The sequence below is a fragment of the Triturus cristatus genome, chromosome 10 (genome assembly GCF_964204655.1).
Source record: "Triturus cristatus chromosome 10, aTriCri1.1, whole genome shotgun sequence".
In the NCBI taxonomy this organism is placed as follows: domain Eukaryota; kingdom Metazoa; phylum Chordata; class Amphibia; order Caudata; family Salamandridae; genus Triturus; species Triturus cristatus.
Window position 1 is genome coordinate 646,137,414 of NC_140593.1, and position 22,570 is coordinate 646,159,983.

The following is a 22,570-nucleotide window of genomic DNA, read 5'->3' on the forward strand; positions in this document are numbered from 1 at the left end:
TGGCTAATCTGATAAGATCAAGATATAAGGTTAAGAGATTTTGCGGTGGCTTGATACGCCGTCACAGAGGTGAAATTGAGCAGTGTAATTTTGATCCCTTTCTGAGATACTGTAGGAGTGCATCATAATCATGCATAGTCAGCACACTAATATATTATTATTATGGAACTCCCCTTTCATTCAGAGTTATGTGATAAAGGAACACATATTTACAATGCCATGACAAGTCATTCAGGGTCTTGTAAATATGGGGAAGCCCATTGCACTGTTAGTGCAGCAATAAAGGTAATGCACCGGCTACGAAATGGGCTTGTAAATAGCCCATAAATACTACACAATGTAATTGACCCACTCTACAGGGTTGCCGTATGTTGCACTAAAAATCATGAGGCACTGCACTCCCCCTGTCCTCACCTCCTCCGGTAACCATCTTCCATTCGGTTGAGGTCAGGACCCTGTTATCACTATTCCTGCTCTACTAGGATATAGGAAAGTATCCATTATAAGCACAAGTCACTCCTGGATCACTCTCTTAAGTTTGTCAACTTCCTCTGGGTGCTTCTCATGCTGGGAACATTCTGGACTTAACATGTTGGACCTCTCCTTTATAGACAGTCTTATCTCCTGCAGGCCAGTCATATTCCATCCCTCTCTCATCAGTCAGACACAATCCTAGATTTCTTCAGGCAGATCTTCTGCTCCTCTAGTAGAAAGTGGTATCCTGTCATCACTGGGTAAATGCATGTCAGGCAGACACTGGCCTTGATTACAATAGGTCTTTGAGTATTCTTCTTTAGACAAGAAGAAAATGGGACTGGAACCAAGAACAGTGGTTTCAATCCCACTTGTATCCACATTTACTAGACAGGTGATATGGATCATTGTCTCAAGCTTTAGATCCAGTTTGGGGTGGCTTTCTTTCATTTGTCCTTCTCAGGCTGATCTCCAAATAGTGCCTTTGCATGAAGTGACACCTCTCTCAGTAGGCAATACTGGGGCTGGCTCCAAGCAGGAATGCACACAACATGGGCACAATGAAGTGTGATATCTTTGCACCTGACTGTCATCTGACTTCCTGAAGCAATAACCAGGAACAAACAAAATGAAAGGCCTGGACTAGAAACATCCTCACCTTAATCAGTAGAAATTGCAGTCTCAACCCTCACTCATACCAGCTACCAAATCGCAGTGTGCAGGAATAACTAATCAGCAGTCCCCTGCTAACAAGAACGTCTTGGAATTTCTAAAAGTAGCCCTGTCTCATTCCTGTGCACATACGTGTCTGGGTCTCCACTCTTAAGCAACAGGAATACAGGAAATACAGTTCTACTGTCTGAGGAAGCAATCCACTTCCTCCATTTTGTGCCATCAAATACTAGGGGCATCAAAAAAGGATCTCACTGGCTTATCTACTCAGACTCACGCACACAGGTCTAAAACCATACATGTATCACAGGCACATTTAACATGCACCTGTACTCGACATGCATATGGGATGTCAGAACAAAGTTCTGGGTCTCGAATAACAACTACATTTTACTCTAAAATGGTAAGTAGGCTTCCCTCACACAGACACTGATAAAAAAATATGATGATACTGTAAATAATTAAACAGTGTACACTGCCACCACCACTTTACTTGATGAATCGTGATCAGGAGCATTAGTCTACTGTTCACCATGACGGCATACTTGTTTTGCCTGTCCAGGTCACAGATCAAGTTCTGAACCCTGAATTGTCAAGAAGAAATGTAGTGCCTTTGCCCACACAATAGGTTAGCAGAATGTCAGAACCAAAATTAAATGTCAGGATACCAGTTTCACATGCAGGGCCACTCAGTAGGGGAACATGTCTATATGCCATGCATGGAACATTCCTGCACGAACAACATAGTTGCCATTCTGTCTTCAAAACAACACTGCCTGCAATTTCCTAGATTGAGGGTCTTCCTTTTTTGCCCTGTCCAAAAATATTACCACAGATGTACCCTTACTTAAGGCCCCATGGTATATAAATGGTCTCTAGCTACAGCATGGCTGACACTCTCAGGCAAAATTGTACATCATTGTATCTTATACTTACAAAATAGCTGCAGGTCTCATGGACAAAGACACGACTAGCAAAAGTCTCATTGCATGCCTCGATCCTCAACGTTCGCTCCTTCCAGTTCAGTGTGTTCTTCTGAATGAAGAAAATGAACTCCACACCAGCGATCTATTAAAAAAGGCAGCACATTAATACAGCAAATGCACACTTCACATGCTTGGGCTGGGTGTAGGGAATCACAGGAATATTGTTTAGATACCAAAGGAGACAAGCTTAGCACTACCAGCAAGTTCTGAAGTAGACCATGTAGTGTCTATCTTGTTTGAGCCCTACAATATGTAGCCCATCATATCTTTCTATCTCCTACCAAATCTGGCCTAATGACAACCATACCCCAACAGCATGCAGGTCAGACATCGCTCCACTCATAAACCAATTATATACAGGTTCGAACTCACAATCCTCCATATACCAATGACTTCCAAGTACGTCTCCTTGTGGATCCAGGTAAGCTTCAGCCACTTGATAAACATACTCATTGTGAAATGTGTTGTTACTAAGAGGTACAAATGCAAGTGTAACCAAAACCATGCAAGCATCAGTATCGTGTACCCCAGCTAGGAATCTTGATGGGAATGTGCTGATGTCAGAATGACAGATTTGATTAGTGGACCATTGTGGTTTTTATAGTATATTGAGCATCCATAGATTTAAAAATATTGGTAATGTGTGAATCCCATTGTAGTGGAATGGAAGGATCTCTCTTAAAGTCTTGTTCGTGCCAAAGTGGCACAACTGCAGTAGCTTCAAACATGGACAGCCTGGTTGACGACCATTGACTGAAGATCAATACTGTCAGCAAACATACTCGTTGGCTACAAATTCTAGATTTGAGACGAGGCTCTTGTGGCACATCTACTCACCCTATGGTCAGGTGCATTGCACGCAGCAATGATACTTGTGCAGCCACAATAGACTTAATTCCCTAGACATAGTGGTTTTAGAATACGTCAGATCTTGCTGACGTGCACTGAACAGAAATTGTTTGATTGTTCACACCTTCAGTTAATTCTGACCTGCAACTCATTTCTGCTAAATCCTATTCTAGCAACATTTCACAACTTGTGATAGTGTTTTCAGCTCTTTCCTTTAGAAGCTTTTGGGCAAATTTACAATAGAAATGACGGAGTGCGGCGTTAGCCTCCTTGGCTTAATGCCACGCTCTGCCACTTCTGAAACGCAGGGCTGAATCATATTTACAACAAAATGGTGCAGCCCTGCGTTTCCCCCCTGTGCTGGTGCTAAATTTAGCTGCCTAGTGCCAACGAAGGCACCCTTGCACCATAGTGCAAGGGTGTCTGCGTTGCAGGGGAAGATTGTTCATATGCAGGAAAGTCTCCCTTCCTGCACATAAACAATCTTTAAATGTCATTTTGTAACTTCTATGTGTACTGCTTAATGCAGCACACATATGGGCCGATTCCGATCCGGGTCGGAAGGGCACCGAACGCGATCCGGCCGGAAAAACTACGAGCCGTACGTGTGTTTTCCGCCCTACTCGTACAGCTGTGTGAGCGGGCAAGTACGATGCGAGCTACATGAAATTCACCGACCGAGTCATTTCCGGGTCCGAACCGCTCCGTACGTCTCGGTCGTAAGCTAACCGTGGCGTGCAATGGATGCGATTCACGACCGAGCCAGTACGATGCACGTGTTGGACAGTCTGCTCGCAAATTGTCCGGGTGGGTGCCTTTGGGGGTCCGCGTCGGACCCCCTGTCACCCGCAGCCCTATGACTCAGACACAGGGGGAGACTCAAGGGTCCCCCCAACGCAGGCATGTACGGTGTGGATGGCACTGATGCGTACCCACAGTAGGGGGCGCCCTTGCGCTAGACGTACCCATTCAGTCAATGGGAGCCCATGTACGTGTCGTACGACTGGCTCCCATTGACTTCTATGGGAGTCCAACCGAACAGAGTCCGGCAGCATATGGCCGCATCGTACTCACTCGGTCAGACTGCAGGACTCCGGCTCGGTCAGAAAACACTCCGGATCTGGCTCGGTCGGAGTGCTTTCTGACCCGGATCGGAATCGGCCCCATAGAAGGTGCAAAATGTCATTTTTTTAAAAGATTGTTTATGTGCAAGAAGGGACACCCTCCTGCACATAAACAATCAATGGCGTTTTGCTGTTTCCAAGTGTGCTGCACAACGAAGCACACATGGAAACATTTCTCCTCATTGCGCCAGGGTAAGGCCAGGTTTTCCCTGGTCTTAATTTTGGGGCTGCCCATATTTAGGCCACCCTTGTAAATATGGGGCAGCATCAAAATCAATGGGTGTTGCGGTGAAACGCCCAACGCAACACCCATTGCCCTCCCCTTTCATGCTTAGTATAGCGTGAAAGGGGGCCTTATTTACAAGGTGGCGTTGTCACGTTAAGTGGCTTAATGCTGCCTTGTAAATAAGGCAAAGCCCCTATCGCCACCACAACATCGTGAAAAGTGAAATTGTGGTGGCAATTGGGGCTTGTAAATATGCCCCTTTATTTGAACTTAAGCCTTTTCTTCATGGATTTTTGTGGGAAAGTCAAGGGTCATCACCAGGTAGGGGGATATAATGTTTCTTTAACAAATAAGGTAATTCCTCTCACTGAGCGGCACCAGCGTGTGGTGACAACATTAACCACCTGCAACTGCCTTTACCCTACTGCCAACCTTAAAACCCATCCCATTATGTTTAACATTCCATATTCCGCTATCCCCATATTCTACCTCTATACCCCACATCTTCCCCCCACAAAACAACAACAAAAATACTTAAAACATAAATAACAATAGACACTTATATCTATGTTGTAATGCAACAAAATACACATAACCATCATAAGAGTTTTGTTATGAAAATAATAACAAATCTTAAGCTCAACCACCCTAACTGATAATCATCAAAAGGAGCAGGTGGTTTCCACGTTCCTACTCTTCGCCATACATTGCAATTACTTCCAACACCATTACTTCCAAACTCACTCACCCTTCCTCTCTCACCATGGCTACTCCCTGCAACCTCACTACCACTACTTCTTGCATCCACATCAACTTCCTTCCCCAGAACATAACCAGTACACTCACCTGACACACCTTTCCCATTTCCACTCAACGTGATCATATCATCCTTCAAATTGCATAAACATACACTGCGCAAATTCCATCGCCTACCATCCTCCAACTCCACTGTACATCCCAACACTTTCCTCACCTTCAATGGTCCTGATGAATTAGCTGCCCCCTTTATAACACCTCCTGTCACTGCTCTATCTACCCTCTATGCTGGGTCAGTTCGAGCCCCAAACATCCACTCATTCACTGGGACTAACTGCGAGGCCCAATAGTAACTTTTGACATTGGGGACGGCTAAACCTCTTCCATAGACTCCTCTCTGTAACTTCCAGAGAGCTATATGTGGGGCTTCCCCACCCAAAAGCAAGGAGCGCAGCTCGGCCTCCTCCCTCTGGAAGAAGGTGTGGGGAACTTCATAGGGTGTGTTTTGTAGGGTTTTTAAAAGTCGGGCTGTGTCATCATTTTGTATAGGGCTGCTTACCCCATAAGTGGAAGGGGAAGCGAACACCACTGTTTCACATCTTTTATTGATCTATCCAGCTGTGGTGTTAGAATAAACTGGATAAATTATTGTGGGTCTCTGGTCACCTCGATTCCCAAATATTTGAAACTCATAGTTCCTATGGGGACTTTGCATCTAGAGGTCAGGTTGGGGATGCTGCCTGTCAGAGAACATAGGAGGGATTTTCCTAGTTAATCTGGTAACCCGAGCAATCCTTGAAAATACAGAAGATTTGGAGTGTTCTGTCTACCGATTGTCGCAGCTTGTGTACGTATAGTAAAATGCCATCTGCATAAAGGGAAATGCATTCCACCCACTCCCACCCCCCACCCCCAGAATGCTTCATATCAGAGGGTCCTGTCTGGTCCATGCCGCAAGTGGCTCCAGAGCCAGGGTGAATAATAGTGATGAGAGGGGGCAATGCTGCCTTGTTCCTTTCTGCAGGGCAAACTCCATGGACACTGTGTTGTTGACTCGTACTCTTGCCTAGGGTTGATGGTAAAGCAACTTCACATAGCTGATGAACCTATGTCCAAACCCCAGGTGCCCTATCAAAGGCTATCTTGGCATCCAGTGATAACAGTGCTGTGGGTTCCCTCGGCCCCCCTCGTTATGTGGAGGACCCCAAAGAGTCACCTTAGGTTCAATCTGGTGCCCCAATGGGGCATAAATCAGATCAGGATTGGTCTGGGTGTATCAGGAAGGTGAACACCCTGCAGAGGCGCATGGAGAGGATCTTGGCTAATACTCTCACCTCGCAGTTGAGTAGGGAGATCGTAGGGGTATTGGCTGCAGTTTGTTGGTGGCTTCCCATCTTCAGCAATGACCACTATCAGTGTCGTCCTTTGGTCACGGGGAAGAGCCCCCTCCTCCCTTGCGTCTGTGAACATGGCCAGTAGATGTTCTGCTATTTTCCTTAGTGTGCATTTGAACAGTTACAGATCGCCCACTAACATGTTCCTGTCAGCCTCCGTCAGCGTCAGTTGAGGTAAACATATGTCTTGTAGGAATTTTTTGCATTCAGTCTCTGCTCTTCCCCTCCTCGAGGAATATAGCTCCTCATAGTAATTGGCGAAGGCCTCTGCTATCTCCTACCCCGCACGGTAATATTGCCCCTTCATGTCTATAATCTCTGGAACCCACCTGTTCTTAGCTTGTCCCTTGTCTGACCATGCCAGGAGATTTGCCTGCCTTGTCCCCTACCTCATTTAGTCTGTGTTGGGTGGCCTAGGCGTGCGCTCTCTTCTTGCAGGCTTTTCAGCTCTTTCTGCTTTAATTTTAGTAGGTATTGCAATTCCTGAGTTCCAGCTGTCCTCCAGGTTTGATATCTCTGCCTCCAACCTCATCTCCTTCCGGGATGCCCCTATCATGTCCTGAGCCTGTCCTCTCAGCATGGTTTTAAACGCCTCCCACAGTGTAATCCCAGAGATCACCAAACCCAGGTTCTCACTGAAGAAGTGTTCGACTCCCTTCCTGACAACTAAAAAAAATGTCTTATCTTTAATTTACTAGCGATCTATCCATATGGGCAGAATGTGGGTCCTTCTTGGGCCTCTTGGGGTTACCTACACTGGGGCGTGGTCGGACACCACTTGTGTCACATGTTTAGCCTCCGTAAAGTCACCCAGACCACCGGCCTGTGTGAACAGGTAGTCTAGTCTGGACAGGCTACCATTGGCCACTGACAGGTGTGTGTACTATTTAGCAGTGGGGCATTGGCTTCTCCATATATCGTTGAGACCCAGTGCTATCAGGGAGTCTCCCAAGTTGCCCACCCTTCTACCCGTGGCTGACCCCCTCATCGCATTTACTTCAGCGGAGATGATATCATTCATGTCTCCTCCCATTATCAGGCATCCCTCTGGAAGTTCTAGAAGTTTATTTCCCAGTACGTCAAGTGTGGGTGTCTGTATTCCTGGTGGTGTGTATACGGAACAGAAATTAAGTCGCTGCACCTCCCAATAGCCGCTCAGTGCCACGAATCGGCCCTCTAGATCTGTCCACACCCCGTCCTTTCTAAAGGGAAGCCAGGTTCTGCAAAGAATGCACACCTCCCTTGAGCACGTAGTGTAGCCTGAGAGTGCTAACAAAGTGTAGCCAAAGTGATTCAGTGCCATGCACTGATTGCCTGCATCAAGATTACATCTGGGGCATGTCTCTTGATGAACTGCAGCACTATGGTTCGTTTAATTCTACTGTTAAGGCCGTTTACATTCCAGGACCATATTCTAATTGTCTTTATTATGACTATCGTGAGATCCCATGATGTGTAATGTTTCCCTCCCATGGCCTCCCACCCGAGCCTGGTTGTCATCTGTTGTGATGAGGTGTGTGTATCATGGAAAACTGCTGTGACTGGTTTGCTTCAAATGAGCATTTCAATAAGAAGAGATAACAATGCAATAATGAATCCTCCTGTCCAACCATGGATTCCCCTCCCTGTTACCCTGCTAAATCGGCTAATCATACCCCAACTTCCCATCCTGCAGAGCGCCTGTCGCCCTTTGAACTGTTTACTCTAAGAACACTATTTGGGGGGGGGGCTTATCAGCTGCGCTGAGTTCCCAAAAAGTCAGCAAAAATGTTTAATAACCTCTTTTCTTCACCATGCCCTTAAGTTAGCAAATCTGTGTCCCCCACTGAGCATTGTGGTATGTCCTGAACAAGTCATAAGGCCTGCAATGACCCCACGGAGATGAAAGAGTAGACGTATGTGGGGCAACGGCAGCACCTCCATCCAGTACTATGTCTCTCGACCCTAGCAGGAGGTCTTCTCTTGTCCAGGTAGTCCCTTTGTTCCTTTTTAGTGAGTCTCATCTTCATTATGGCTGAATTCTGGATGATTTGTTGCTTCACTTTTTTCTGACTGTGGTGTCAACTCCTTGTGGTTCCCTTCTGGGATGTCTTGGCCGTTTACTCCTGCATCGAGGAGCCATGCGCCATTCCTCTAGCCATTCCCATGCCTCTTCTGGAGATCTGAAGTGCCATATTTTACCTTTCGATATTATTCGGAGCTTTACCGGGAAGACTTTAGTTCTCGTTTCCCCCCCCCCTCATAACTTCTGCGTTCTTTCTGTACTTGTAGGGCAAAGTCCAGGAAGAAGTGGATTCGGGTATTTTCAAAGTGTATTTTTCGGTTCTTGCCGCCTGTAGGATCGTGTTCCTATCCCGGTAGTTGAATATTCTTGCTATTTTTGTTCTTGGAGGCACCCCCGGTTTAGATGAGGGCACCAGGGCCCAGGTTCTGGATGCCGAGTCCTTGTCTGCAGATTTAGTCCCTGGTCAGACCCTCACTCGGTGTGGTGCGAGTCCAGTACGACTTTAGTTTTCCCCTCTCTTGATTCAACCTTCCAGCTCCTTGTGAGGGGGGGAAGTGCTCCTCCTTGCTCCGTACCACCTGGGGCCAGAGCACTGTCTTATTCTGGGCCACCACTGATCCCGGCTCCACCTCGCGAGTCAGGTAGTCAGCAGATCCACACTGCTCAATGAAGCTGGGAACGCTGGGTACGCAGGTTGGTGATGGATGGTCGGAGGATGAAGGTATCATGCACACTGGCTGTGTATTTGAAGGCGACATTGTTGGAGGTTCCATGGTGTTCTGTTGTTGCCTGCACATTGGGGTGGGACGTGTGCTTTCTGTTGCAGTGATTGTGTGCTGTGTCACCAGGGGGCACAGGTGGGACATGTGTGATGTGGATTGCCCCCAACACGTGTGTGCATCCTGCTATGGCATAGGATCCTTGCTTGGTCTCCAGTGTGACCTGCACATTGTGTTGGATGTATGGGGACTGGGGTACCAGGGTGATGGTGATGTCCAGCACAGGTGTGAGGGACTTGGATGTGGCTGGCAGTGTGACTCCTCTGACTCTGGTGGGTGTTGGTTGGGGGGTGACAGGGGCCAACAGGTGCAGCCAAGCCAGCAGCCTGGAGTGGGGTGGGATATTGGTTGTCCTCTGTGTTAGTGCCGTAGGCCTGTTGGGTGATGATGGTCGGGATGCGTGGAATGGTTGTCCCTTTCAGCCTGTGGTGGTTGGTGACATTGTCAGGGGCTGGGTTTGTGAGGCTGGTACGCTTCCTGGGGGTCCGCTGTCTTGGTCTGCACTGCGTCTGGTGTGTTCCGGGTGTGGGTTGTGGTCCTGGGGTGGGTGGGTGTTGTGGCACTCTTGGTTGTCCCCACCGCATGATGGGTGGCTCCATGGCATCTGTTGCCTTTCCGATGTGGCCTTGGGCTGGTCTCCCTTTTGTGGTGCAGGCTGCCATCCAACTTTACACCAGGTCAGAGCAGGTGTAGATTTCCTGGTGCTAACGAGCCTTATCGCCTGTTTTGTGTTTTTATCGCAGTTCTATCTGGTAGTTGAGAATGTTGAGGTGTGATGTTGTCGCAGCTTTTGGCACGGGAACGCCCACTCTGCATCTCATTAGCGATAGGTGAGGTGGGCCTCTGTGGCGATGTTTTTTGCGGCTGCTATCGCGGGTAAAATGGTGCTGTGGGCTGTTTACACAGGCTTGTGAATGGGGAGTTATTTTTATTACGACTTTGGCTGCGATAAAGTGGCGTTAGTTCGGCGATAGTTACTTGTGAATATGCCCCTATGTTTTCAGTGGCTCCGAGCTCAAAGTTCTGTGAACAGGCTGTTCTTTTAGGCATGAAGAGATAACTGACTTGCCCGGGAAAGATTCACAGAATGTTGCAGCGGCAATGGCATAATTGTTTTTATTTTTTTATTTTTTTATTTTTTATTGAGCAGAGCAGGAGAGCAACAAAACCAAAACACAATAAACACAGTAAACAAAGTCCATGAGCAGTAGATCAAAATAATTATAAAACAGCAAACTTTAGACAAAGGTATACATATCCATAATTTCAGTTGTGCAGATAGTGCAAAATGTGCAAAATAAGCAAGGTAACCATTATAAGCCTATAATAATTACATTATTTAACCTGGCCTCCCAATACATAGTTTTGTAAGTGAACGGTCGCACTCCTTAATGATGAATTGCGTAATCTAATGGTACTCGTGTAAATGCTTTACTGGTGCTATTGAGTATCACCCCCTGATCATGGGGTGTAGTGACGTATGTAAGATGATCCATAGTATCTTGAAGGATAAACTCGTATAAGCACTCCTGGATGCGGAAATCGCCTTCAATAACTACTGTATCATTCTCCTTAATTCACTTTGGTTTATTAGATGCATATTCCATGAGTGAAATATTTCTTCAATGGTATATTATTTTCATTAGATCATTGTAACAAAGTCACAGAGTATAACAATCCATTTAAGTTCACACAGTTGAGGTTAAAGTTCCCCAATGCATTTCGGGTCCAGCCCTTCCTCATGGGGTTCTCCCTGTAATAAATCAAAAATGCGTACTTTGATTCAAGGTCCAGAGTGCATATTAGTATTCCCGACGAGTCAGTTAACATGAGTGGGTCCTATTGAAAACTGCGATCGTGAAATTCATGAACAAAGAATGTAGCAGACGTTCAATGCTACCAAAAGAAAATAAATAAAAATTAACATGATGTGAATTTTTCCGAGTCGAGCGGTGTGCAGTGTCTGGATGGTGGGGATTAAGAAATGTGTGTTAATAAAGTTATTCAAATTATCGGTATATTGCCAAGTGCTCTTCGTTGCCCAAAAAAATTGTAAATGAGTGTGAGTGCTGAAAGTTATTATGCGGTCCTTTGTGAGGTAATCTTAAGTGGTGACATGCTTCATAAACCAAAAAAACTAAAAAGAAACGTGGTTATCTGGCATGCTTCAGCACAGTTGTGTACGTTAGAACAAGTAACAAACGGAAGCTGAAAGACATGCTAATCAATAAGTTGCTGGTAAGGTTATTCGGTAAACGGAGTATCGGCGGTTAGTATTTTTCGTACCTGTGTGAGCGTTCAAACAGGCTTGCTCCGTGTTCAAAACCTTCACCATGTAAAGATACACTGGTAGTGAAATTATATTGGCATGCAACCCGGAAGTCAGCGTGAACGCGATGTGCATGGAAGTAGAGATGAGACTTACGAAGAGTTGCTAAGTAAACAGAATAACCAGCTACAATATATACATTAAGTCGTAGCCTCAGACAGTTGTTTAGTGAAGTGTGCGTATAAACATATAATTATGTTAACCTCTTCGACGCCGATGACGGAACGGTTCCGTCATGCACGTCGGTTGGGCTGTGCTTATGACGGAACCGTTCCGTCATGGCCCCGCCCGCGCTCAGAACTTTCAGCACCGCGCGGGAATCCGCGCAGCGCTGAAGAGGTTAACCAATCTCGTGTACGAAAAAACAAAGTTAGCATGGTAAATTAAGACCACCGCTCAAAACTAAGAATGAGAACTGAATGTCATGGGTTAAACGTCAATATCATGGATCATAATAACAAATGGAACATGGGGGTCATATATTAAAAAACAAACGAAATTATAAATATTAATTAAAAAAATAACAGTGCATTACTTAAGCTCCTGACAGTACATTTGTACGTGTGGTTTAGAAAAATTGTTTGTTATGTTTTAAAGATGACAACTGAATTCCAATCGTTCATTTAAGCCCCTCGGGCAAAGTGAGTTCAATTTATAAATCCAATAAAGTTCTCGTTGCAACAAAAAAAAATTGTTACCCTTCCTGCTTTAATTTCCACTTTTTCCAAAATCAAAAATCTGAGTTGACTTATGTTATTGTTCGTCTCGTGAAACTGTACTGCTACGGTGGATTTGACATTCCTTTGTCGGATGTTACTTTTGTGTTCAACAAGACGTGTTTTGATTTTACGTTTGGTCCTCCCAACATAGGGTACCCCACACGGGCATTTTAGTAAATACACAACGTTGCTAGAGTCACAGGTAGCTGAGACTTGTAGTTTAATGGGAGTTCCATGAGTAGGATGTAGTAAGGTGGTGCCTTTTATTATGTTGTTACAGCTACCACAGTTGTGGCATGGAATAGTGCCGATATGGTTTGGAGTAATCAAGATTTCTTTTTGTTTTAATAGTTGCTGTAAGTTTTTGGTGTGTTGATACGCAAAAATTGGAAATCTTTTGAATATGCCATTGAAATCTGTTTCCGCTTGTAGTAAAGGGCAATATTTTCTGATGATTTTTTTGATTTTATGACTTTTTGTAGAATATTTAGACACGAATACTGGTCTGTCTTCGCCAAGTTGTACATTGATATCGGGTTTCAACAATTCTGTTAGTTGTTTCTGTGCAGCTCTTGCTTCTGCTTGCTTCAAAATTGGGTCAGGATAAGCCCTTTGTTTAAATTTCATCAGAATCTTTTCCTTGTTCTCCTGGTATAATTCCTTAGTAGAAGAAATATGTCTTACCCGAAGTAGTTGAGAGTACGGAAGATGTTGTTTTAAACTCATTTGGTGGAAGCTTTGAAAATGTAAAAAATTGTTGCGGTCTGTAGCTTTTGTAAACACAGAGGCAACTAATGTGTTATCTTGTCTCATGATGTCAACATCCTGAAATGAGATTCTGGTCTTATCAATGGTGTGTGTGAACTGAATGCGTTCATCGACATTATTGATCTCTTTGATTGCTTGGAGTAGATGTTTATTTTGTAGCTGGTTATTCTGTTTAATTAGCAACTCCTCGTAAGTCTCATCTCTACTTCCATGCACACCGCGTTCACGCTGACTTCCGGGTTGCATGTCAATATAATTTCACTACCTGTGTATCTTTACATGGCGAAGGTTTTGAACACGGAGAAAGCCCGTTTGAACGCTCACACAGGTACTAAAAATACTAACCGCTGATACTCCGTTTACGAATAACGTTTCCAGCAACTTAGTGATTAGCACGTCTTTCAGCTTCCGTTTGTTACTTGTTCTAACGTACACAACTGCGCTGAAGCATGGCAGATAAGCACGTTTCTTTTTAGTTTTTTTTGGTTTATGAAGCATGTCACCACTTAAGATTACCTCACGAAGGACTGCATAATAACTTTCAGCACTCACACTCATTTACAATTTTTTTTGGCAACGAAGAGCACTTGGCGATATACCGATAATTTGAATAACTTTATGAACACACATTTCTTAATCCCCACCAGCCAGACACTGCACACCGCTCGACTCGGAAAAATTCACATCACGTTAATTTTTATTTATTTTCTTTTGGTAGCATCGAACGTCTGCTACATTCTTTGTTCATGAATTTCACGATCACAGTTTTCAATAGGACCCACTCACGTTAACTGACTCGTCGGGAATACTAATATGCACTCTGGACCTTGGATCAAAGTACGCATTTTTGATTTATTACAGGGAGAACCCCCTGAGGAAGGGCTGGACCCGAAATGCATCAGGGAACTTTAACCTCAACTGTGTGAACTTAAATAGATTGTTATACTCTGTGACTTCGTTACAATGATCTAATGAAAATAATATACCATTGAAGAAGTATTTCACTTATGGAATATGCTCCCAATACATAGGACATTAATTACCTATATATATATAATTTCAGTTGTGCAAATAGTGCAAAATGTGCAAAATAGGCAAGATAACCAGAGGCCTATAACAGTTATATTATCGACCTGGCCTCCCAATACATAAGACATTAATTACTTATATACATAATCGATATACTTTACAAAAGTCCCTACAACACTGCAATCTCAGCTTCACATGGCCTTCAGGCCTAAAAGAAAAAAAAGTGCTTAGTGCTTGCTACAATCGCTAATTCAATAAGGTGCTGACAGATTTTTGAGGTGCTAAAAATACCTGTGTTAGAATGTATCTAATTAAAAACAATAATAGAAACGAAGTGCTAAAGTGCTATGTGACATACATAGATAGATCACTATCCCAAAATTTCCAGGTATTAGTAAACCTTTTTATTGCCCCGACTCTTTTGGCATAGGCCTCTTCATACCTTTTTATCTTTTCCATTTTATTCACCCATTTCAAGTATGAGGGTATATCCTCAGATCTCCAATTTTGGAGAATTAAGGAGCGGGCTACTAATGAACAAATCGCCACGTAAGACTCTTCGGCGTTAGACAAGTCCGTTCTTTTTCTCAACAAGCCAAAAAGAGCCACCTAAGTTTCAGGTTCAAGCTCTTTTCTAATTACTAAGCTCATTGCTGTGAAAATCTCACGCCAAAAAACTTCAAGCTTCGGGCATGTATAAAATATATGAAGCCAATCTCTCCCATTTTGAAGCTGGCAACGAAAACATTTATTATCTACTTCTGAAAAGCGTCTATTAAGAACCTTCGGAGTGTAGTAAGCCAGCCAGTGAGATAAAAAAGACATCCTTTTAAAATTGGCTGCTCTAAGAGCCTTACTTCCTAACTGAGCGATTTGTTCCCACTCCTGTCTCGTGAAGGAGCAATTAGTTTCACAAATTTATTTAGTGAGAATTTCTTCGACCAGAGGAGACTCTTTGCCCTTTCTTAGTAAAGTATACCAGTTTCCCCCACCTTTTAATTTAGTTTTAAATACGGCGTTGGCCAGAGCAGATAATGTCCCACATGTTGACATATTGTATTTATTTATAAAGTTCAATATCTGGAGGTATTCCCAAAACACGGTTGCTAAACGATTATCTGATCTCTCTAAGACCTCCTGCCAAGTAATGAATTTCCCTGAGTCAAAAAAGGAACACAATTCACCTAGACCACAGTCCTTCCATCTTTTACATTTAGTGGAATGGATTTGGAGCCCTAGAGTCTTAGATTCTTTCAGATTGAGATAATAAAATCCACCAAACCCAGCTTGTTTAAAGAAGGACTGAAGTCAATCAGAAAAATCCCGAAAAGTCTTATAACAGGTCTTTTTGGGTAGTTTAGCTGTTTTAAAAAAAAATAGAAACTTACGAACCCGACTCCTGAATCATTCTAACATAAGAAAAACTATTCGGCTAACCACTAGGATCTAATAGTCGTGCTGAAAGATCGAGGACCGCCGCCAAATAATAAGTACAAATATCTGATAGCGCTAGTCCCCTTTGGGTTATTTCTAACTGCATTATAGATAGCCTGATCCTAGGTGCTTTTCGATTCCATACAAATTCTCTGATCATGGACTCAATATCTTTAAAAAAATGGAAATTGGGGGGCGTGGCCAAGTAAGATGGCTGACTGGTAGTGCACCGAGTCAGCTCCGGCCCCACGGACTCCTGTACGCAGCTAAACTGGGGCTCTAGACTGGCGCTTTTTGTGGTGAACACTCGCGGGGTGCCTGTGACGAAGAATGGCCCGGAGGCGAAGATGAATCGGCTCCGCTGCGGCTAGGTGGCGAGCAATGTCCCGGGAGCGAGGTCCCAGCAAAATGGCGGCGGACAGCCACGATCGCTCGCCGAGCGGCGATTCCCCGGACTCCAGAGAGTGATCAGAGGCTGGTCGCGGTGACCGCACAGCGGGAGAAGAACACCGCGGTGAGGGGGAGAGGCGGTGCCGGACCCTGCTGACACCGGTGAGCGGACCAGCGCATGGGGACACTTCCCGGTGGGACGTCCGTGAGGAGGCGGTGACTGCGGCCCTCCCGGAGCCCGTGAAGAAGGTCGGTGGGCCTGCAGGAGACAAGTGGTCCGCTCTAGGGGAGATCGCGCCAGGCGGAGGGGAGCGGGGGCGCGGGGGGCAATCACCGCGCGCCCCGGTGGGAGACGATGCCTGACTCCAAGATGGCGGCCAAGTGGGACACCTGCCGGCGCTGGGATCGGAGGAGCATCTGCGGCACTGACAAGGACTCTCTGGGGCACAGCACGTGGGCCTGCCTGAGTGCCTGAACGAAGCCGGGTCGGTCCCTGCTCTGGTCTCCGAGATTCCGGTGACTGAGACGCGGCGGCCAGGCGCGAAGAGGCCAGAGAACCGGTGGAGGCGACGCCGTGAGGCACGGAGGGGGCGGTCTGATGGGGAAGTCGTCCCGTGCGCCCCCGACGAAGAAGGCACCAAAGCCTCAGGAAAACCAAGTGGCGAAGTACTTCCAGGCGCGCTCCAACGCTGCGGACGAAGGTGGGCCAGGCGGAGGGGAAGACATGGCCTTGACGAAGGACGACCTGGTGGCTACGCTCCGGGACTTCAAGAGGGAGCTATGTGGTGAACTCAAACGGGACCTCCACGCCAGCCTGGACCAACTGCGGGGGGACCTCACGGAGAAGCTTGGCGATTTGCGCAGAGATGTGGACGCCGTGGGGTCGCGAACCCTGGAGGTGGAGGAAAAGGTGCAATCCCTGGAAAATACAGCTCAGGCTTCCCGGTCGGAGTGTGCGGAGCTTCGCGCTCAGCTGGCGCAAGCTGCCCTGAAGCTGGAGGACTTGGAGGACCGTTCCCGGAGGGAGAATATACGGGTGAGAGACTTGGAAGAAGGCGCAGAAGGTCCGGACCTGGAGGCGTTCGTCATAGGCCTCTTTGGAGAGGTGGTAAACAGGCCAGACCTCAACATCAAAGTGGATCGGGTGCACAGGGTCGGACCACCGGGCCATGGCGACCGCCGGAGGCCGAGGGATGTCTTGGCAAAGCTGCACGCCTTCCCGGTCAAGGAAGCCATCCTGGAAGCGGCCAGGAAGAAGAAGGACGTCTCGTTCCAGGGCCACAGTTGCTCTCTGTACCAGGACTTGTTGCAGGCCACTCTTGTTCGGAGGCAGCAGCTCCGCCCGGTGACCAGCAAACTTAGAGAGGACAATGTGCGCTACCGTTGGACCTATCCCTTTGGGCTCAGCTTCGAATGGAAAAATAAAAGACACCATATCACGGACTTGGGAGAAGGGCTGCGTATCCTGGACCTCCCGTCGGCACCGGAGGAGGGGGGTGGCCCGGGGCCGTCCGGAACAGTGGCGGCCGGCTCGCAGGGGGAGCAGTGGCGCAGGGCGCAACGCCAGCGAGGAGGTCCTCACCATGAGTAATGGTCGCGAGGTGGAAGTCCGGGACTCTCCGGGATGCAGTTCTAGAGCCGCCGCGGGGGGCCCTCAGGCCGGGAGGGCCCCGGGAGCCCGAGCGGCGCAGCCAGGTGGCTGGCAACGAGTCTGTGACGGCCCAGCGGAGAAGGAGGCAGCAATCTCCGCAGAGACATTGCGGCTACATAGACACTGAGGTTTTTGTTTTTCTCTATGAGCCCTTTGTTTGGCTCACATGTTGTTGATGCTCTGCCGGTTGCGGAGCAAGTTGATGAGGTTAGGAGTTCGATGGGGCGGGGTCTTGGTTACTTTCCCTGGAATTACCCCGGGTATGTGGGGTTCCATGGTTGGGTGCTTGTGGGGGGGGGGATACGGGAGGGGGGGGGGGGGGTGCGAGGGGGTCGGGTGGGGGGGAGAGGGTACCAGAGGTAGGCTGCAACGAAGTCGTGGGGGGAGACCGGGGAGAGACAGTGAGAAGTTAGGAAGGGGTCCCGGGGGGGGTGGAGGACAGGCGCTGAGGTCTTGCATCGGCGGATCTTACAACACGGGGTGGAGAGGGGGGTCTACACTTACTTAAGATGGTGACGTGGGCTACATGGAACGTGAAAGGCCTGAACTTGCCCCAGAAGAGGCAGCAGGTCCTGAAGTACATCGTGGATAGGCAGGTCAAGGTAGTTGCGCTGCAGGAAACGCACCTTACAAGGGAGGATGTGGGTAGACTCAAGCATAGGGCTTTCCCACAGATTTTTCACTCAGCGGCCGCCACCAAACATAATGGAGTGGCGATATTGTTCCACAGCTCGATGCCCTTCCAGGTAGCGGACTCACAGAGAGATAAGGAGGGGAGATGGCTCATGCTCAAGGGGCGGCTTCAGGGCCAACTGTGCACCATCGCGGTCGTGTATGCTCCGAACACGGGACAGGCGGTGTTCACAGCACGCATGTTGGGGTCCCTGGGCGGGTTCGCAGAGGGCCCCATCATTCTGTTGGGGGACTTTAATTGCCTGTGGGATGGTGCCCTGGACGGTTCTCACGTGGCGGGGGCGAGATCATCAGTATTCTCCAAACGAGTCAAGGACCGCTTCGATTCACTCGGGCTGCGGGATGGGTGGCGGGCTCTTCATGAGACGGCAAAAGACTACACTTTCTACTCCCATGTCCACCGAACCTACACTAGAATAGACTACATCTTCATTAGTCAGGCATTAGTGGGGAAGGCGACGGGGGCGCAGATTCTCCCCCTTTCGGTCTCAGACCACGGGATGGTCTTGTTGGAGCTTCAGTGGGGGGAGCGGAGTCGTGGCAGATGGTACTTTCCGGGGGCCCTCCTGCGCGACCAAGTGCGGAGAGTGGAACTGACCGCGGCCATAGGGGAATACTTCCAGGACAACCCACCTGCCGACACCTCGCATCAAAATACTTGGGACGCCTTCAAGGCGGTGCTGAGGGGCAAATGTATCCAATTACAGGCGTCGCTGCGGCGACAACATGCATTGGAACGGGAGACACTGGAGGAGGAACTCAAGGGGTTGGAGGGTAGGCACAAAGATAAACCCACTCGCGATCTGCAGCGGCAACTCACGGCGGTGAGGGGTAAATTGCGGGCGATTTATAGCGCCAGGGCAGAATATACCTTACTGAGGCTGCGCCGCGCGGGGTATGAACAGGGGGACAAGGTGGGTTCTCAGTTGGCCCGAAAGCTCCGCATTCAGCGGGCAAAATCCTATGTGGAAGGCATTCGGGTCGGGCCAGACCGAGTCACGCACGAGGAGGCGGCGAAGACCAGAGCCTTTAGGGATTTCTATGGTGAGCTGTATGGGGGGAACCCGCTGGCGCACGACGCGCAAACGGCTTATCTCGATGGGGTGGAATGCCCCCAGCTGTCGGCGCTGGATCGGGACAGGCTGGACGAACCTATCTCCGTGGAGGAGGTGCGAAGTGCCATAAAGCGTCTCAAGCTCCACAAGGCACCTGGGCCCGACGGCTATACCGCCCACTTTTACAAACACTTTGTAGATGAGCTCGCCCCGCATCTGACGGCTTTATTTCGAGCGGTGGCGAAGGAGGCGAGAGTGTCCCAATCAATGGCAGAGGCGGTGATCACGGTCCTGCCTAAACCGGGCAAGGACCCTCTGGTGTGTGCATCATACCGCCCCATAGCACTTCTGAACCTAGATGCTAAGCTTTACTCCATGATCCTAGCTAGCCGCCTGGATGACCTGCTGCCCCGATTGATCCATCCGGATCAGTCGGGCTTCATTAAAGGGCGTCAGACGCACGATAATATACGGCGTACCATCCACCTTGTCGAGAAATCATCCAGATTTAAGATTCCAGCGGTGCTAGTGGGTTTGGACGCTGAAAAAGCGTTCGACCGCGTAGATTGGCCCTTCCTCTTCTTAACCCTGCGAAAATTTGGATTCGGGGACGCTTTCATGGAGATGGTGCGAGCCAACTAAAGCCATCCCTCCGCGAGAGTGGTGGTCAACGGGACACCCTCCGCGCCCTTCCAGCTGGCTAGAGGTACTAGACAGGGGTGCCCGCTGTCCCCTCTGCTTTTCGCCCTCAGCATAGAGCCACTAGCCATCCGGGTGAGGGAGAATGCTTCCATTAAAGGGATCCGATTTGGAGGGGAGGACCACAAAATCTCCCTCTTCGCGGATGATATTCTGCTGACTCTGGGGGAGTCGCATGTCTCTCTACCCGCGGTGCAGGAGGAATTGAGAGACTTTGAGAGAGTGGCAGGGTTCAAGGTCAACATGACCAAATCCTACATACTCAATCTCACACTCTCGAGAGCGGAGGTGGCCTCGCTCAAGTCCCAGACGGCGCTCTCATGGGCCCAACACTCACTACAATATCTAGGGGTGCAGCTGACGCCGACGGTTTCGGGACTATATGGGGCCAACTACGCCTCAGTATTGCCACACTTGCGGCAGGAGTTGCGGCGGTGGACGCCCTTATACATATCTTGGCTGGGGCGAATCAATGCGGTAAAGATGATGGTACTGCCCCGGATCCTTTACTTGTTTCAGGCCTTGCCGATCCCGCTGGAGAAGGCATTCCTTCCGCAGCTGAAGACGTTGATTACTCAGTTTGTATGGCAGGGAGGGAGGGCCAGGCTCCCTTTCACGGTGCTTCGGAAACGCAGGGCGGATGGAGGGATGGGGCTGCCGGACTTTGAGCTATACTATCAAGCGGCCCAATTGCGGGTCGTGCTGGAATGGACGGTGCGGGAATCGGAGAAGCATTGGCTTCATATGGACCGTGCGATAGCCGGCAGGTCCATCTGGGACCTGCTGTGGAAACCAAGGGGAGATAGACCGCCGAATGCATATCTTAGCACGCCAACGCGCACTACATTGGAGGTTTGGGATAGAGTCACGCGGAGGGAGGGGTGGACGACATTCCCTTCACCTTACACCCCGATACACTTCAATCCGGCCTTCGCCCCAGCCAGAGAGGAGGGTCCCTTTGATGGGTGGCGAGAGGGAGGGTGTCTAAAGCTGGCGGATCTTTTCGATAAGGGGGAGTTCCGCTCGTTCCAGGACTGTAAGAGTGAATTTGGGGTCCCCAACAGTGAGCAGTTCCATTATTTGCAGCTCAAACACTGGGCCACGGCGCCGCAGTACAGGGAGGCGGGCTGCCGGAGCCTTACGGATGTGGAGAAACTGGTATTGTCACGGGCGGGCTCAATGAAGGGGGCGATTTCGTCTCTATATGAGATACTGCTGACTACACTACACACACCCAGGGCCAGGCATATGGAATTCTGGGAGCGTCTCCTGGGGAGGGAGGTCACTGAGGATGAGTGGAGGGGCCTGTGGCGGGACATTCCTAGGCATAACTTGTCGGTAGGCTTGAGGGAAGCTCACTACAAGACCATCTTTGATTGGTACCTATACCCCACTAAATTGGCTAGGATCTTCCCGGGGACCTCTGCACTCTGCTGGCGGGGATGCGGTCTCCTCGGGGATTTCAAACATATCTGGTGGGACTGCCCTAGTATTCAACCTTTCTGGGCTGAAATTTTAGCGCAGATTAAAGAGATTTTGGGCTTTGAACCGCCCGGGGACCTTGCTCATGTCATCCTGGGTCTTCGGGGGGAGGACTGGGAGGAAGTGTCCAGGGGGGATAAAGCTATATGGTGGCTCTGCGTGGGGGCAGCTAAACTCACGGTGGCAGCGGCATGGAAGAAACAGGCTGCTCCCGCTCTGTCCCTGTGGCATGCCCGCCTGTGGCGCCTGCTTTCGATGGAGCGCTTGGCGCTGTGCTTTAGGGATGACCCCACGGCCTTTGAGGAGTCTTGGGGATCGTTACTGGCCTTCTTGTCTAGGGGCCTCCCGTCAGCCGTCATCCCGCCCGCGTGGCGGAAGATGCGTCTCTTCCGGACCTGGCTCTCCACAGACTGAAGCGGTCTCTCCTTCTTTGTCTTTTCGGACGCTATGCAGCAGCCTATGGGGGGGGGGCGGTGGGAGGGGGGTAGTGGGGGGGGTGGGGGGTGGGACGGGATACCGGAGGAGTCTGAGGAGGGGTTCCACTGGGTCGCACACGGAGCATCTGAACCACCTATGGGGAATTCTGTAGAGCCTTAGGGCCGGGGGAATCCCGACAGTTATTTGTTATTGTATGACTATGCATGTGCAATGCTACTGTTGTTCTGAAAATCAATAAAAACGATTGCTATAAAAAAAAAAAAAAATGGAAATTGATTTTTAGTGGTACGTTAATAAAAAGAAAAACCAATAAAGGAAGAATCGACATTTTAATAAGTGCTACACGACCAATCAAGGTCAATGGTAAAAAAATCCATCTATCCAGCAAGCCCTTAATTTTATCTCGCATTGCTGAATAATTTAGATTAAATAGTTGCTCCAATTGACTGGAAACATAAATACCTAAATATCTAATAGGTTTTACTTTTAGAGCTTGACATTTTAGATTAGATGGTAGAAAATTATGGTCCACATTCAAGGCAAGAACCTCGGTTTTATTTTGATTAATTGTATATCCGCCTATCATTTCATATTTGCTAAATTCGAATAAGACTAGAT

General features: G+C 48.3%; 1 protein-coding gene across 3 annotated transcripts in view; it reads right to left on the bottom strand.

Annotated features, from left to right (window-relative positions):
* The window catches only part of LOC146789843 (SEC14-like protein 5), a 1,062,444-nt gene that overhangs the window by 680,985 nt on the left and 358,889 nt on the right, over window positions 1-22,570 (bottom strand). For all 3 annotated transcript variants that reach the window (XM_085632205.1, XM_085632206.1, XM_085632207.1), the window contains one exon: window positions 2,083-2,214. In XM_085632205.1, coding sequence (XP_085488331.1) covers window positions 2,083-2,214 — 132 coding nt within the window. The remainder of the gene's footprint in view (window positions 1-2,082; window positions 2,215-22,570) is intronic.